Consider the following 16,883-nt stretch of genomic DNA (forward strand, 5'->3'; position numbering starts at 1 on the left):
CATTGCCCTTTTTAAGACTTCACACTCAGACCTTTACAGATATTGAAGGGAAAACACAGCCACTAGTTTGTACACAGCAATACTGCATACACAGTGACCTTATAATGTCTAAACAGTCTAACACAGGCTATTGATTGACGGGTGAGCATCATTCAGACACCTGGCGATAACTTCTCGGCTCCTCTTCAGATTAGGGTCACGTCATTTATGTCCACCTGTTTCATGTCTTCTTTAATGGAGTCGCACTCCCTCGGTCAGGCATAAGTGACCCTCAGAAATGGATAAGCAATATTTCAACAAAGCAAATCAACAAAGGGGGAAGTTTTCATGTAGAATTATAACAGGGTTTAGTGACAGGCCTCTTAAATATTTCATCCACAGAAAGACATGAGCTCATTGTATTGATGTTGGTGCTGACCAGTTAATCAATGCCATATGCTACCTTCACCACCCTCTCTGCGCTGTCTGTAAGGTCCTTCAGTGCATCGGTCAGTATTGTGTAGGTCATGAGAAATGATGATCCTGCTCCAAAAATGGAACCAATGACAGGGATGAAGTCAAGACCAAATTCCAAAGCTGAAATGGCAACAACTGTAGCTCCCCAACCTAACCTTATAATTATATTTTTATCTATTTCCCCCAGAAGTGATGGATTAATTACGGCCTTAAGCTCTTCCACAGGTTTATTTGTGATGTTGGCCAGTCTTTGAAGAGAAGCTTCATCCAGACATAGACATTTACGGAACTGGATTATTCCTGTAATCAGTATGCTGATATCACAAGCTAAAGAGACACCAGGAATGGGGATTGCCCCGACAGCTCCCGAAAGTGTTGCTAACATCCAGACACGTTCCCGCAGCATCTTGCTTTTCTCCTGAACAATCTCCACACATCGGTTTGGATAGGCCAGGACAAAGATACTTTTCATTACATTTGGCAGATTATCTTCAAGTGCCTTATTTAACCGATTGAAATCATATCGATCCTGCTCAAAACTGGATATCAGGAACACAGTCGGACTTAGAATCCCCACTTCCGTCAACCGACTAATGCAGTTACTCCGAATATCCTCCAGCACTTTTTTTTCATTAATTTCCTTCCTTTCCATTCTCATCAAATAAAACTCAACATCAATCTTAGAGCGGACAAAATAGAAATTTTTCCGAAGCCGTTTAATCTCTTTTGCAAGTTTTGCATCATTTTCTTTGAAACGACCAGCTGATATTATGATGAAGAAATCGTATCTTTCAAATTTCATTTTCCAGGCATATCTACTAGCTGGAACTTGTATAGACCCGATTCCTGGCAGGTCCCAGTAGCAGACGTTCGGCAGGTTGGGATGTCGGTATCCAGTTGGCTCCATTGTAGTTTCCCTGATCCCAACTTCAGCTGCTCCCGGATCTGTGCTCCGAAGTCCTCTCATGGCATTGATGAAGGTGGATTTTCCTGTACCTGACTCTCCCGTCACTGCGATGTTAAGCTCTGTCTTATCCAGTTCTGATACCTTCTGCTCTATCAAAGACGTAACTTTTTTCACCCCACCTGTTTCAAAGTCGGACTTCAGTTTGTTGAGCTCTTCCTTCGTGAAGAAGGTGGAATTCTCAGTCTGAGCCACCTGTTGCCTGAAAGGAAGCATGTTCCATTAGAACTTCTAATCATAAAAACTTCCATTTCTACAGATCCCCATTCTCTTGTCATCCATCTCATTTGAGACATCTTGCAGAGACCAATTAACCCAAATATCAGCAGGTCTTTGTGATGTGGGTGGTAATTGCAACATACAGGCAAACCTACAGGACCACAAAGAATGCTTGTAAATTTCATGTGGATAACACCATAGGTCAGGCTGTAACCTGGCTCTCTAGAACTATGAGTATTGGAAATCTATTCATACAACCTCATGATATCAGTGCAGAAGTCCTCGCGTGATAGCCAACAGTTCAACCAGTCTCAACTCCATCATAAATGTCCTCCCTTTCTCTGCAAGGTCAGATGTAAGAAGTTTGCTGATAATTACACAAGATTCAATTCACTTCACAATGAAAACTAAACAAATTCATGCCTGCTGTAACAAAGTGACCCAGGGGGGTGCCGTGGCACTGTACTGCAAGTGGTGCAGCGGACTGACACCACCAGTGACCTGGCTTCACTCCTGGTCTCTGGTTCTGTCTATGTGGAGTCTGCATGTTCTCCTGTGACTGAGTCAATTTTCCATGGGTGATCCTGCCACACTGTGTTAGTTGTTAGGTTAATGTGCCCTTGTAAATTGTTCGTCATGCTGGTGGGGGTGGGAAAGTTGGAAACTTGATGTGTATGTGAGAGAGAATTTGTTAGATGGAAATAAGCAGGTGCATGGGAAAGGTGGGAATGCTCAGTGGGGGGTGGAGGGTGGCAACAGAGATGAGTCTGGGTGTCATAAAGAAAAATAAAATGTACAAGTGATTTGAAAAGATGAAAAAGCTGTAAAATGTTCACGTCTGGCATAAACAAAGACTAGTAACTTGTTTGTAACAAATGTATCAGGCGGTGACCATCTCCAAACAAGGAGAGTCTAACCAACTACTCTTGACACCAATACCACACAGACTTGTCACTGTGTGCCACATACACATCCCCTACACTGGTTCTTCTTGGCTACTCTGACAGCAACTCACAACCCCCTGATCTCCAGTAATAAAACAGGGCACTACTAATCAGGAACAATATCACAGCTGCTCTCAGAGAGAGTGGATAATGGGCGGCTTATCCACTGAGCCCACAAGGGTAAAACTCAAGGTACAATTACTCTGATTGGATTATGTTATACAACATCCAGTAGTAACCCAGACATTAAGGAACAAACATGCGGGCAGATTGGGAAGATTGTCAAAGACAACAGGGTTGTTTTATTGCATTACTGCAATTTCACCAAAATAAATTGGGGTAACCTTTGTGCAAGAGAGTTGGATAGGGCAGAACTGTTAGGTGCATCAAAGACAGTTTCTTAAAACAATATCTGGTTTGTCCAACTCGAATAGGATCCATACTAGACCTGGTATTGGGAAATGTGACTGGTCAGCTGATTGACCATTCAGTGGGGAGATATAAGAGGAAACTGATTACAATACCTTAAATTCTGATAGCTATGTACAAGTATAGGTATTGCAGCAAGACATTAAATAGTTGTGGGGGGGGTATTCTCAATGTTTTCAGCAGGAACTAAGTAGAGTTAATTATAAACAGTTATGTCTGGGCAAATCTGATCTGTGTAGGGTGTTTAATGGTCAACTTCACAGGGTATGGAATTGATATTATCCAATAAGATGGAAGGACTAGAGTGGCAAGTTAGGGGAGCATTAATTTTGTTAAGAGGGGAAAGGAGGCATATGTAGCATTTAGGAAGGACAAGGGTGGCAAGTTAGCAGAGCATTGGAAAGAGGTTATTAATTCAGTCAAGAGGGGAAATGAAGCATATGTACAGTTTAGGAAGTTAAAATAATTGAACAGAGTCCTTGAGGGATGTAAAGAAGCCAGAGAAGAACTCAAAAAGGGAATGAGGTGAGCCAGGAGGGGCAATGAAAAGTCCTTCCATGTTACATTAAAGGGAATCCCAGGGCATTCTATACATACATCAAATGTAAGAGAATAACCAGGGATAGGGGAGGACCACTCAACAATAGAGGATTAAACATACACTTGGTGGTGGAGGATGTGGAGAAGTCCTAATGAGTACCAGACAAAATACTGGGCAAATTCAGCAGATCATGCAGCATCTGTGCCTGACCTACTGAAACCCTGCAGGATTTTGTGTATTGATCCAACAAGGGGAAAGTCATGGGGAACAGTGTGAGCAGTGTGGGGCATGTTAATATGCTGGGGCATTTTGTGATAAAGGAAAAGGTGATGTTGGATCTGTTGAAGAATGTTAATGTGAAAGGGGTGTTGGCAATAGATATGATCGAGGTGTTTAAAAGGTTCTTTGATAAGCACGTGTAATTGGAGAGGTGGGAACATGTGCAGGCATAGTAATTGGTTCAGTGAGACATCATCAGCTTAAATGGTGCAGCATAACATGATGAGCTGAAGGGCCTGTTCCCATGTTGAGACATTCTGAGTTTGATGACAAGGAATTTGATGCAAGGGAACACCATCACCTACAGCTTCCCCTCCATCATACACTGATATCATTGCTCCACATGGTCACTGGGTTTACACTCAGGAATTCCAGATCCAACCCCACAATGGGATCAGATTTATCAGGATGGCAGCTGATCAACAAAGCAGATCCCATGCACCAATGAGAATGCTGAGCACTCAGTGGGCAGTGCACTGGCAGGAGTTGCTGAGGTAGGGTTCATTGAAGAGACACACAGTGTGGTGTGTTCTGACCTACCTGGAGCTTGCGCCTCCCATTCTTGAAAGCTGTTTCTCACAGCGTGGCCTGCGTGACAATCCAGTAATCCCAGCACTGACCAGGGAGAGTAGTTTGGGGACTCAGGTCTCTTGTCTTCGTGTAGGTTATCTCCTTGAAGGAAGTAAAAAGAGAGACTGATGGATCTATCAGGATTATTTAAGGATGCTCAGCAATTCACCTTCAATCATAGTAAGACCAGACTATCCCGGGATCTGACTTTGATGCCCTTGGATTACCTGCTCACGAAGGAAGGTGACACTTGTACTGTGATCGGGAAAGAATGCTGCACCTACCTTAGAGATACACTTGGAGGTGGAGGATGCAGGGCAGTCATAAATGAGTAGGAGACAAAATGCTGGGGGATCTCAGCAGATCATACAACATCTCTGCCTGACCTACTGAGTTCCAGCCGGATCTTGTGTATTGATCCTGATCTTCCGCATCTCCAGTCTCTCTTGTGTCTCGTAAATGAGTATTTATTGTAAATATCCAACAAGGGGGAAGTCATGTAGAACAGTGTGGTGCATTTTGAGATGAAGAAAACAGAAAAAGGTGATATTGGATCTCTCAAAGAATGTTAAATTGAAAGGGGTGGTGGTGGCAATAGATATGATTGAGCTGTTTAAAAGGTCCTTTGATAAGCACATGTAATTACAGAGACTAGAGAGATATGGATCAGGCAGAGTAATTTTTTTAACAAGGCATCATTATCTTAAATGAGCATCATTTAAATAACATGATGAGCTGAAGGGCCTGTTCCCATGTTGAGTCATTCTGTGTTCTATGACAAGGAATTTGATGCAAGGGAACACCATCACCTACAGCTTCCCCTCCATCATACACTGATATCATTGCTCCACATGGTCACTGGGTCTACACTCAGGAATTCCAGATCCAACCCCACAATGGGATCAGATTTATCAGGATGGCAGCTGATCAACAAAGCAGATCCCATGCACCAATGAGAATGCTGAGCACTCAGTGTGCAGTGCACTGGCAGGAGTTGCTGAGGTAGGGTTCATTGAAGAGAAACACAGTGTGGTGTGTTCTGACCTACCTGGAGCTTGTGCTTCCTATTGTTCATCACTGTTTCTGGCAGCGTGTCCTGTGTGACAATCCAGTAATCCCAACACCATACAGTGAGAGTGGTTGGGGGCTTGGGTCTCCTCTTTGTCTTCGTGTAGGTTATCTCCTTGAAGGAAGTGAAAAGAGTGACTGACTGTTCTTTGTTTAGCAAGATTATTTAAGGATGATCAGCAAATCACCTTTAATCACTGGAGAATAATGCAAGAAACCAGTGATAGAACAGTACAGCATAGAAACAGGGTCCTTGGCTCATATTGTTCCTGCTGACCACGATGACAAAATAAACTCATCCCATCTACGTGCACAAGATACATATCTCTGCATTCCCTGCATGTTCATGTGTCTGTCTAAATGTCTCTTAAATGCTCCTGTTGTGTCTACTTCCACCACCATCCGTGGCAGAAAGCTCCAGGCAATACCAGTCTCTGAGTAAAACATTACATTTAAACATGCCCTCTCATCTTATCTATGCCCTCTAGTGTCTGATATTTCAGGGAAAATCATTTCTTCCAGGTCTGTCATAATTTTCTATACTTCCATCACGTTTCCCACATCACTCCAACCCCCAACACTACACCCTCCGCCAGCACCAACCTTCAAGAGAAAACAATCTTGGTCTGTCCAAACTTTCCTCACAGCACATGGCCTCTAATCTAGGCAATATCCTGGCAAACCTCTTCTAAACATTCTTCAAAGCCTCCATATCCTTCCGATCATAGGGCAACCAAACATGAATGGAATACCCCAGATGCAGCCTAACCAGAGCTGCATCATAAGAAAGCTGGAACAAATCCATGTTTGCTCAGATTTTTTCTTGTAGTTAAACAGAAAATACACAACTGTATTTCTCTCATTACTTTAGTCAACCTGACAGAAGAAAGTATGAGGTGAGTTGTGTTTTCTCCTCAAGGTTTCAGGAAAGGATGTGGAGGGACACTGGATGCTCGGAACTGAAGGTGAATGGAAATAAGAAAGAACGTTTTCCGTAGTGCACTCTACAACATGGAATCTGCAAATCAACTATCATCTCCAAAAAGTCACACAGTTGCCTGTAATAATCACTTTGAATAGATAGTGTTTTTTACTCAAACTCCAAGATTCACAGAAACTTGTTACATCTGTGGGGTGAAGGTACATCTGTGACATTGCAACTACAATCAAGTCAGGACAACCTGCAGGTAATGAACACTGAGCTAAACTGTACTGAAATATGCCTTTTCATTTTCTGTTTTTAATATTCTGTGCTTTTCTTTTTTCTGTTGTCATTTGCGTGATTTGTTTTTGAACATGGCATGGGAGGGAGTTCCATATTTGATGTTTTTGGTTTGAATGGGTTGGTTTCATAGTTCTTCTTTGTTTTGTGATTGTATGTGGGGAAGACAAATGTCAGGGTTGTACACTACATACGTACTTTGGGGTGTATCGGGTGTCCAGGGAGGGGTAGTACCTCTGGTGACGGGCTTGTCGTGCTCTGCCCAGGGCAGCTCATCCACCATTGGTCCCCACCTGCCACCCAGCTCTCACCTGTGGCTCCAAGTAACTGTTCACATGCAACAGTGGCCACACCCCGGTACACCGCTTCGACAGGCAAGTTAAACCAGGTGAGGGTAGCCGGGAACCTCCGACCCCGGCGAGATAGGAATATGCTCACCCCAGCATGTGAAGCCAGATCCAGCAGTCTGGGCGGATGAGATCAACTACAAGATCCAACAGTGAAGAACGCGGTGCTGCAACACATTTTGGAAAGTGTGAGGCATGACAAGGCACAGAATGAGTCATGGCTATCCACTACAGCCGAGGAAGTCTCCAGTCATGACGATTTTCCGTACAATTGACCAAGATTTTTGACGCCAAAAGAGTGGAACTGCTTCAGTAGAATGGATTTTTCACTATAAAACTCTTCCCGTACAGGTTTTACATCATTATTAGAAACAACAGACAACCAACTCTTTGACAATAAATGCACTTTGAACTTTGAGATGACAGTGTGATTAAATTATAAACATATTCCCACTACCAAGAGATTCCAAGCTCAACACACGAGAGATGATACTCTCATGATCTTCCACAGCTTCCCTGATTTGGAAATCTTTCTCTGACTGTAAAGTTATTTCTCACACTACTATTTTACATTGGGAAGAGAAAGAAATAAGACTGATGAAACTGACATCTGCTGTGGGAAATGTGAACACGTCAGAGTGGGACTGAGAATTTGGACACCATGTAGTGATGACAGAGCATCTTCTCAAGTGACAATAATAAACAGGGATTCTGTAACTGGATGAGGAATGAAGAGGCATGGACTGATGATTCAGAATAAAATGAGATCAGGTCACATCACAGCAACAGGGGGATATAACTTAATGGATTGAAGTATGGTGAAAACAGCCAACTTGCATAATAGTCATGATTCAACCACCAGATTACCATCAACACTGAGCTTGTTCACCCTTTGCCCTTCACAGAAACGTATGGTGATTGAAAGTCCTTTGATGTCAGGAGTTATCCAATCCTTTCCTCCTGCTCTTTTAGCCAAAGAACCAATATATTAATAGAATCACTGGTACACACCAAGAGGAGAGTTCACAATGGCAATGACAGTATGTGAGAAAGATTGATGTTTGGGCCTTCCCTACACGGTGATAGTCATTACCTGTCATTTCAGTTGTACGGATATTACTGGACACGTTTTTCCTTTGATTAAACATTGCTTTGGCCTTGCTGCAGGCACCAGATGACAGCAATGTTTGCTGAGAAGTTTTGAAAGAAAATGAACATTGTATAATCATCAGCAGACACCTCACCTCAGACTTTAGGCTGGAAGGAAGGTCATTACGGAAGCAGTTGAAAATGGTTTGGATGAAGACACTACCCTGAGCAATTTCCACAGTGATATCCTGGGTAGCTTCCAACAACCACACCAATCTTCTCTATGATATTTTCCCCTTGATGCCACACTCTGTCAAATGCTGCCTTTATATTTCCAATCACCTGCATCCCAGTGAGTCTACTGAAGTTTGCCTGAACAATTCAGGTCCAAAGACAAAGACAAAGGTGATTTCCAGAGCCATTGTGAGAATGACTGCACTCAGCATGAACACAGTATTTGACCGAGGGTCCTGGTAAACTGATGTCAATGGGCATGATTATCTGAATTTAACATTACAAAATGGAATCAGGTATTGGTTGATGCAGGATATTCACATCATCCCCAGGACAGGAATCCTTCAGAGCAGTGGCCTGGGCCCACAGATCAATGAACGTTCCTTTCTTTATGAAAAGTAGGGATATTTGCTGCTGATTGCACAACATTCACGTCAATTCACCGTCCCTCAGATAATAAAACAAGTTGGTAGGTACTATATCTGTGACGAGATGTCAAGGTGAAGATGGTAAGGACCCACGTGCTGGAATATCCGAGATCAGAACTGAGACACAATTTTGAGACTGAGACAAGAGCAGGGTTCCTGACTCAATGCTAAATGAAAGCCTGCCGCAACTAGATGGGGAATTCAAACGAAACAGAAAGAACCAAAGTTGACCTGATGACTGAGCCCCAAACCTGAGTTCAGGTGCTCTTTAAATATCCAAATCTTGGCTCCAATACATGGCCACTAAATTGTGTAGCAGGCCAGAATCTTTAAGGGGACCATGCCACTTATCCATACTCCAGAGAATCAGAGCGTCTAAACCCCAGAGCAGGCTTGGTTGGGTGTGTACCATAACAGTTCCCGGGGGCATTTAGGGAATGCAGTAGATTCTGGTTAATTGGGACACATAAGGACCACTACATTTTGGCCCAATTAGCCAAAGTTTCATGTAAATAGTTAAAAAGGAATAAAAAATATGAGTAACAAATTAGGTATTTAAATGAAATACAGAATAAATTAGAACATTACCAATAGTACAACAGTACTATGTGACGAGAATACACATAAATTAAGATGTTTGCTGGCCTGGGCTAGCAACAGTGGCATCAGCAGTTGGTCTGCCACCTGTCCTCAGGGGAGGGAGAGATAAGGAACAATGAAGCAGCATTTGGAGATGTTAATGAAGGAGACATCAGTCTGGGTATTGTCTAGAGCGGCTCCCCCTTTGAACCCTGAACTGTTTGAAGTGATGGACAGGCGATACCCCAGCAGGGGGATAAAAAGGGACAGGTTCGCTAAGGCAGGACACACACACGACACCCGAGGTAACGAGACCCTGGAAGCGGTGCGCCTCTCACAAGTCGGTGGGAAGTACCGGGCCATAAACGCACAGGGTGGAAAGGTATGATCAGCGGGAACCCGGTGTGTGTCCGCCCTTGCCTGGGTGCCGGGTTCACTGCAGAGGATCGACCGCATCTGGAGGAGGGGTCACAGTCGGTGACCTCAGGTGACATCACAAAGGACCCGCCCAAAAGCTGCTTGTGAGTAATATCCCCGGTCTGTGAGTGGAAGCCGTTTCTGAATGATCAGTCGTTCCCGTTCTCTCTCTCTCCCTCCCCCCACGTTGTCCATCGCCATGGCAACGATTACTGCGAACTGAACTAAATTGGACTGAACTTTGTGTCACTTTGAAATTGGTCATTTACCCCTAGACAATGATAGTGCTTGATTGATGCTGTTATCTTAATTCTGTGCACATGTGTGTTTATCATTGCTGAACTGTTGCATTTATTATCCTTTCGATTACTATGTTGCTTGTTTCTTCAATAAAACTTTCTTAGTTCTAGTAATCCAGACTCCAACTGAATGATCCATTTCTGCTGGTTTGGCAACCCAGTTACGGGGTACGTAACAACTATAAAACTGTATATTAGTTCCTAATAGTTACCGACAGGGGAATTCGTTCAGTGTACGCAATGAAAGAAATCATTGCAGACACCCTGTACAGATAATGCAATGTTATCAACGATTGTACCTTCCAAGTCTTCATTTTCAATTTAACATTCAAGATGATTGCTGATACTTTCAAATTATTTGTAGTTCCTAACTTGTTGAAGTAGTGAAATCCTAACTTGTTGAAGTAGTGAAATAGTTTTATTTTCACTCCTGAATGTTTCTGGCATCTCTAAGCCTGAATGCTTGAAACCACAGTCATCAGAACAGTTCGGAATTGTCTTCCTGCTTATTTCTCAACAACTATCAGTGACAAAAATCACTGCTTTTGAACACAAACACACTCACACTTATGCTATTTAAAAACTGTGTAGTCTAACCACGGTGTAGTGTCTAACAGCCACATAAGTGTGTGCGACTAAAGCTAGTTAACCTGTTCAACAACAGTCTCCTTCCCCAATTAAGTGGCCTTGTCCCAAATAGGTGGCTGATCTGATTACTGATGGCCCAATTAACAGGAACCCACTGTATCTGTATCCCAGAAATGAACAAGAAGAAAATCTCTGCTTCTTTCCTCCTTCACTTGATTGACAACTGTAAGAGGAACCTTTCAGCAAGAGCTGTAACTGGCTGTGTTCAAAGTTCAAACTTCAAAATAAAGTTACTTTCAGAGTATGAATAAGTTACCATATACGACTATTGTAATGATCAGCTCTGAAGCCAGGGGTTTTCTTCCATGTGTTTGGTTGTAGAGAAATATTGTACAGCCCACCATGTCCGTTCCAGTCATCAAGTACTCATCTAGAATAATCGCCTTTACCAGCACGTGGTCAGAATACACACTGACAGTGACAAAGTGCGTTGGCCAGTGATGAAGTGGCATTTGGGATTGATTAGTAAGAGCAAACTGAAGGAAAGCAGGGGCAAGCACAGTGGCCGTCCTCTGAGTGGACATAGGGCCGTGATCTTGAGGCTTCAGTCAGAGAAAGCTAAGGGAAAAAAACCTCAAGTTTTTTTGTTCTCTTCTTTATATCTGTTCAGCTAGGACTGTAGGGATGATAGGCAGGATAGTGGAATGTTCCTCTTGCAGGATGTGGGAAGGAAGAGAGACATTTAGTGTCCATGATGACTACAACTGCGAGAAATACATCCAGCTACAGCTTCCAACAAACTGCACTAAGAAGTTGGAGCTGGAACTGGATGAATTCCGGATCATTCAGGAGGCTGAATGGGTGATAGATAGGACATACAGACAGGTAATTACACTCATGGTGCAGGACGCAGGAAACTGGGTGACAGTCAAGTAGGGAAAAGGGGTTAAGGAGCCAGTGCAGAGTACTCCTGTGCCCATTCTCCTCAACAACAGGTATATCACTTTGGATACTCTCGGTGGGGGTGGGGTGACCTGACAGAGGAAAGTTGCAGTGGGAGAGGCTCTGGAGGGAAGGGGGGAGAAGAGGCACGCTGTGGTGATAGGGGATTCATTAGTTAGGAGAATGGAGAGGAAGTTCTGTGGGCGAGAAAGAGATTCCCAGTTGGTATGTTGCCACCCAGGTGCCAGGGTCTGGGATATCTTGGATCAAGTCCTCAGCATTCTTAAGTGTGAGGGTGAACAGCCAGAAGTCATTCTCCATGTAGGTACCAATGTCATGGGTAGGACAAGTGACGAGGTTCTGCATAGGGAGTTCAGGGAGTTAGGTGCTAAGTTAAAAGACAGGACCTCTAAGGTTGTGATCTCAGGATTGCTACCCATGCCAGGTGCTAGTGATGCCAGAACTAGGAAGATTATACAGTTTAATATGTGGCTAAGGAGCTGGTGTAGGAGGGAGAACATAAGATTTTTGGATCATTGGGCTTTCTTCCAGGGAAGGTGGGTCCTGTACAGAAGGGATGGTTTGCCCGAACTGGAGGGGGACTAATATCCTAGCGGGAAGGTTTGTCAATGCTGCACAGTGGGGTTTAAACTAGAGTTGCAGTGGGATGGGAACCAGAATGTCTGAACAGTTAGAGGAGAAGTTGTGGAGACAGATGTTAGTAAGACCTCAGACAAAGTTAGGAATCAAAAGGCTGAGCATGGTGCAACTAGCGTCCTGAGCTGCCTATATTTCAATGCAAGAAATATCATAGGAAAGGCAGATAATAATGCTGAAGATGAGGTTGCTAGTTTACAAACAGAGGCAATATGTAGTGAGGAGAGGCTGTTGACAGGGCAAAATTGCAGTCAACAGGATGAGTTGCAACATAAAAGGTGGACAATATCAAAAAGGGTGAATACAGGATTGAAGGTGTTATATTTGAATGCACGCAGTATACAGAATAAGGTAAATGAACTTACAGCGCTGTTGCAGATTGGCAGGTATGATACTGTAGATATCATGGAATCATGGCTGGAAGAAGATTATAGCTGAGAGTTTAATGTCCAAGGATACACATCGTATCGGAAGAACAGACAGGAAGGCAGAGGATCTGGCGTGCTCTGTTGGTAAAAAATGAAATCAGATCATTAGAAAGAGGTGACATAGGGTCAGAAGGTGTTGAATCATTGTGGACAGAGCCAAGGAAATGCAAAGGTAAAAGGACCCTGATGGGAGTTGTATACAGACCTCAAAACTGTACCAAGGATGTGACCGACACATTGCAATGGAAGACAGAAAATGCATGGCAAAAGGGCAATGTTACAGTAGTGATGGAGGACTTCAATATGCAGGTGGATTGGGAAAGTCAGATTGGTGCTGGATTCCAGGAGGGTGGATTTCTAGAGTGCCTACGAGATGGCTTTTTAGAGCAGCTCGTGGTTGAGCCCGCTAGAAGATCAGCTATTCTGGATTGGGTGTTATACAATGACCCAGAATTGATTAAGAGATCTTAAGGTAAAAAAAAACCCTTAGGAGCAAGTGATTATAATATGATTGAAATCAACCTGAAATTTGAGAAGGAGAAGCTAGAGTCAGATGCATCAGTATTGCAGTGAGGTAAAGAGAATTACAGAGGCATGAGAGAGGAGCTGGCTAGAATTGATTGAACATAAGAAATAGGAGCAGGAGTAGGCCATTTGGCCCGTCGAGCCTGCTCTGCTAATCAATAAGATCATGGTCAATCTATCCATGGACTCATCGCCACCTGCTTGCCTTTGCCCCATACGCCTTAATTCCTCTACTCTGCAAAAATCTATCCAACCTTGTCCTACGTATATTTACTGAGGTAGCCTCCACTGCTTCATTGGACAGAGAATTCCACAGGTTCACCACTCTCTAGGAAAAGCAGTTCCTCCTCACCTCCATCCTAAATCTACTCCCCCAAATCTTGAGGTTGTGTCCCCTAGTTCTAGTTCTTGGAAAAGAATACTGGTAGGGATGACGGTAAAGCAGAAATGCATGCAATTTCTAAAAGGAATTTGGAAGGCACAGAATGTTTTACATCCCAAAGAGGAAGAAATATTCTAAAGGTAAGATGACACAACCATGGCTAACAAGAGAAGTCAATGCAAACAGAAAAGTGAAAAAGAAGCCATATAGTAGAGCCATTATTAGTGGGAAGTTAGAGGATTGGGAAGCTTTTAGAAACCCAAAGAACGCAACTAAAAAAGTTATTAAGAAGGTAAAGATGGAGTAAAGTAAGTAAGCTAGCTAATAATATTAAAGAGGAATTCAAAAGATTTTTCAGATACATAAAGTGTAGAAGTGAGGTGACAGTGGATATGAGACCACTGGAAAATGATACTGGAGAGGTAGTAATGGGGGACAAGGTAATGGCGGATGAACTGAATAAGTATTCGCATAAGTCTTCACTGTGGAGAAAACTAGCAGAATGGTGGAAGTTCCAGGTGTTGGGGTCATGAAGTGTTAGAAGTTACCATTATCAGCAAGAAGGTTCTTGGAAAACTGAAAAGTCTGAAGTTAGATAAGTCACCTGGAACAGATGGTGTACAACCCAGAGTTTTGAAACAGGTGTCTGAAGAGATTGTGGAGGCAATAGTACTAATCTTTCAAGAATCAGTAGATTCTGGAATGGCTCTGGAAGGCTGGAAAATTGCAAATCTTGGACAGTTTAGGAGAATGGGCAAAGAAATGGCAGATGGAATACAGTGTCAGGAAGTGTATGGTCATGCATTTTGGTAGAAGAAATGAAAGGGTTAACTATTTTCTAAATGGAGAGAAAATACAGGATTCCCTAAAGGTTAATTTGCAGGTTGAGTCTGTGGTGAGGAAGGCAAATGCAATGTTAGAATTCATTTGAAGAGGACTTTTATAAAAGCAAGGATGTAATGTTGAGACTTTATAAAGCACTGGTGAGGCCTCACTCAAAGTACTATGAGCTGTTTTGGGCCCCTTATCTTAGAAAGGATGTGCTGAAAGTGGAGGGGGTTCAAAGGAGGTTCACAAAAATGATTCCAGGATTGAATGGCTTGTCATATGGAGAGCATTTCATAGTTTTGGGCGTGTATTCACTGGAATTTAGAAGAATGAGGGGTGACCTCATTGAAACCTATTGATCAGTGATAGAGTGGATGTGGAGAGAATGTTTCCTATGGTAGGAGAGTTTAAGACCAGAGGACACAGCCTTTGGGTAGAGGGGTGTCCTTTTGGAACGGAGATGAGGAGTAATTTCTTTAGCCAGAGAGTGGTGAATCTGTGGAATTCGTTACCATGGGCTGCTGTGGAGGCCAAATCTTTATGCATATTTAAGGCAGAGGTCGATAGATTCTTGATTGCTCAGAACATGAAGGGATATGTGGAGAAGGCAGAAGATTGAGGCTGAGTTGAAAATTGGATCATGATGAAATGGCCTAATTTGACTCCTATACCTTATGGTCTTATCATCTTTTCGAAGGTCCTCCTTAAGACAGATACTTTAAATGTTCTGAGAATCTCTGTCTCCAACACCTCTCAGGTAGTGCGTTCCCCATTCCAACCATTCTTTTGTCTCGAGCACGGTTTCTCAACCAAGGATTCCGTAAGAGGTTACGAGCGATTCTGCCAGAGATCATGATTTTAAAAAAATCATTTTTGGAACTTCGCGTGACTCTAGCACTCACAGTGGTGGGGAGAGACCGAGCAGCCTCGTTAGCAATATTGTTAGCGGTCTCTCAGCCCAGTATGGCAGTGCACAGTAGGAACGTGTTCATTCTCAGTTTGTAACGGGCGATAGGGGAGGCCGTTGACAATTGGTGTGCACCCTATTGCATGGAGGGGAGGACGGTAGGCTGATAATTGGTGAGTGCCGTATGGCATGGAGGGGAGGACGGTAGGCTGATAATTGGTGAGCACCATATGGCATGGAAGGGAGGACGGTAGGCTGATAATTGGTGAGCACCATATGGCATGGAGGGGAGGACGGTAGGCTGATAATTGGTGAGCACTGTATTGCTCGGAGGAGAGAACTGTAGGCTGTTCAGGAGCGTGAAGTGCTTTTTCTGAGTATTGAACGAACTTGCCCAACCTGGGCTGTGATGTCAGCCTCTCCCTCCCAAATTACCTCCCCCAACATCTCCTTATGCGCCACCGACTGACTTATGAGAGCGAATTCTACCGTTGTAGAAAATTGGAGGGAACTTTTCATTCTCAAGAAAGAATTTTACAGACATGTCTGACAGTTGAATGTGATGATTTTTGAAGAGGTGTGAGATGGAAGGGGAGGATTCTAGGCCTAGGCCTACAGACAATTCTGATAAGGTTAATGATGAAGAATTACAATCTTCTGAAGCATTTCACCGCCGAAGCGCAACAACATATACAAAAAAAAGCCCTTCTTTACAGTGAAAGCTACTTATCAATGAGGTTTTACATGGACTAGTGATCCAAGTTGTCCGATTCCATTGTGCCTGGTCTGTGGCAAACTACAAGCACAGGTTTTACTTGCTAGGCCTATAGTTGAGCCTAATCACATCTCTTAGTAAGAAAATGTTTTTTTTTTCAAAATCTTGTATAAAATTGTGTCTTTGGCTATATTTTTATTCATATTGCTTTGGCTTATGGTTTTTTAGTAACTTTACTATTCATGGTCATGTAAATAGCATTAACTAAAATCAACTTACAATCTTTATTTAATCTACTGAGTTTACCTTTAGAAAAATTAAATCCCATTTTGGCTTCAGCCAGTTATTTAACAGAAATTTATTACGTTTGCCTCATGAGTTTTTAAAATTTATGCAAGGGAAAGAAAGATTAATTTCTAGAAAGGCAAGCTAGACTTAACTATCTGTTTTTGTTCCCTAAGAAAGGTTGGCTAAAAATTCTCTACTCAAAAGAGCATTGGCAATTATTTTTGGATTATTATATCTACAACTTACTGAGAATGTAAAGGTACCGTGAGCTGTAGGTAGAATGTTTTTTTTTTACGCAGAGGTTCCCTGAGACGTGAAAATTATTTACAGGCAATATGCGGGAGACTCCCGGAACTTCAGGGAGGTAGGATGTCTGCAAAATGATTGAGAAAGGCTGCTCTAGAGGATTAGTTTTCCTCCGATCGCCTCTAAACATCTTAACCTTAAACCTCAAACAATATAAGACCTGCAAATGCTGGAAAACCGAGCAACACACACAAAATGCTGGAGGAACTCAGCAGGCCAGGCAGCCTATATA

The 16,883-nt window shown here is 42.9% G+C and overlaps 1 protein-coding gene across 1 annotated transcript in view; it reads right to left on the reverse strand.

Annotated features, from left to right (window-relative positions):
- The window catches only part of LOC134352545 (uncharacterized), a 54,566-nt gene that overhangs the window by 37,235 nt on the left and 448 nt on the right, over positions 1-16,883 (reverse strand). Inside the window, exons 2-5 of the mRNA XM_063059803.1 lie at positions 12,638-12,778; positions 5,451-5,585; positions 4,373-4,504; positions 433-1,622 (exon numbers count right to left, since the gene is read on the reverse strand). Of these exons, the coding sequence (XP_062915873.1) occupies positions 433-1,622; positions 4,373-4,392 (1,210 nt within the window). The 5' untranslated portion in view covers positions 4,393-4,504; positions 5,451-5,585; positions 12,638-12,778. The remainder of the gene's footprint in view (positions 1-432; positions 1,623-4,372; positions 4,505-5,450; positions 5,586-12,637; positions 12,779-16,883) is intronic.

Source organism: Mobula hypostoma, chromosome 10 (genome assembly GCF_963921235.1).
Source record: "Mobula hypostoma chromosome 10, sMobHyp1.1, whole genome shotgun sequence".
Classification (NCBI taxonomy): Eukaryota; Metazoa; Chordata; class Chondrichthyes; order Myliobatiformes; family Myliobatidae; genus Mobula; species Mobula hypostoma.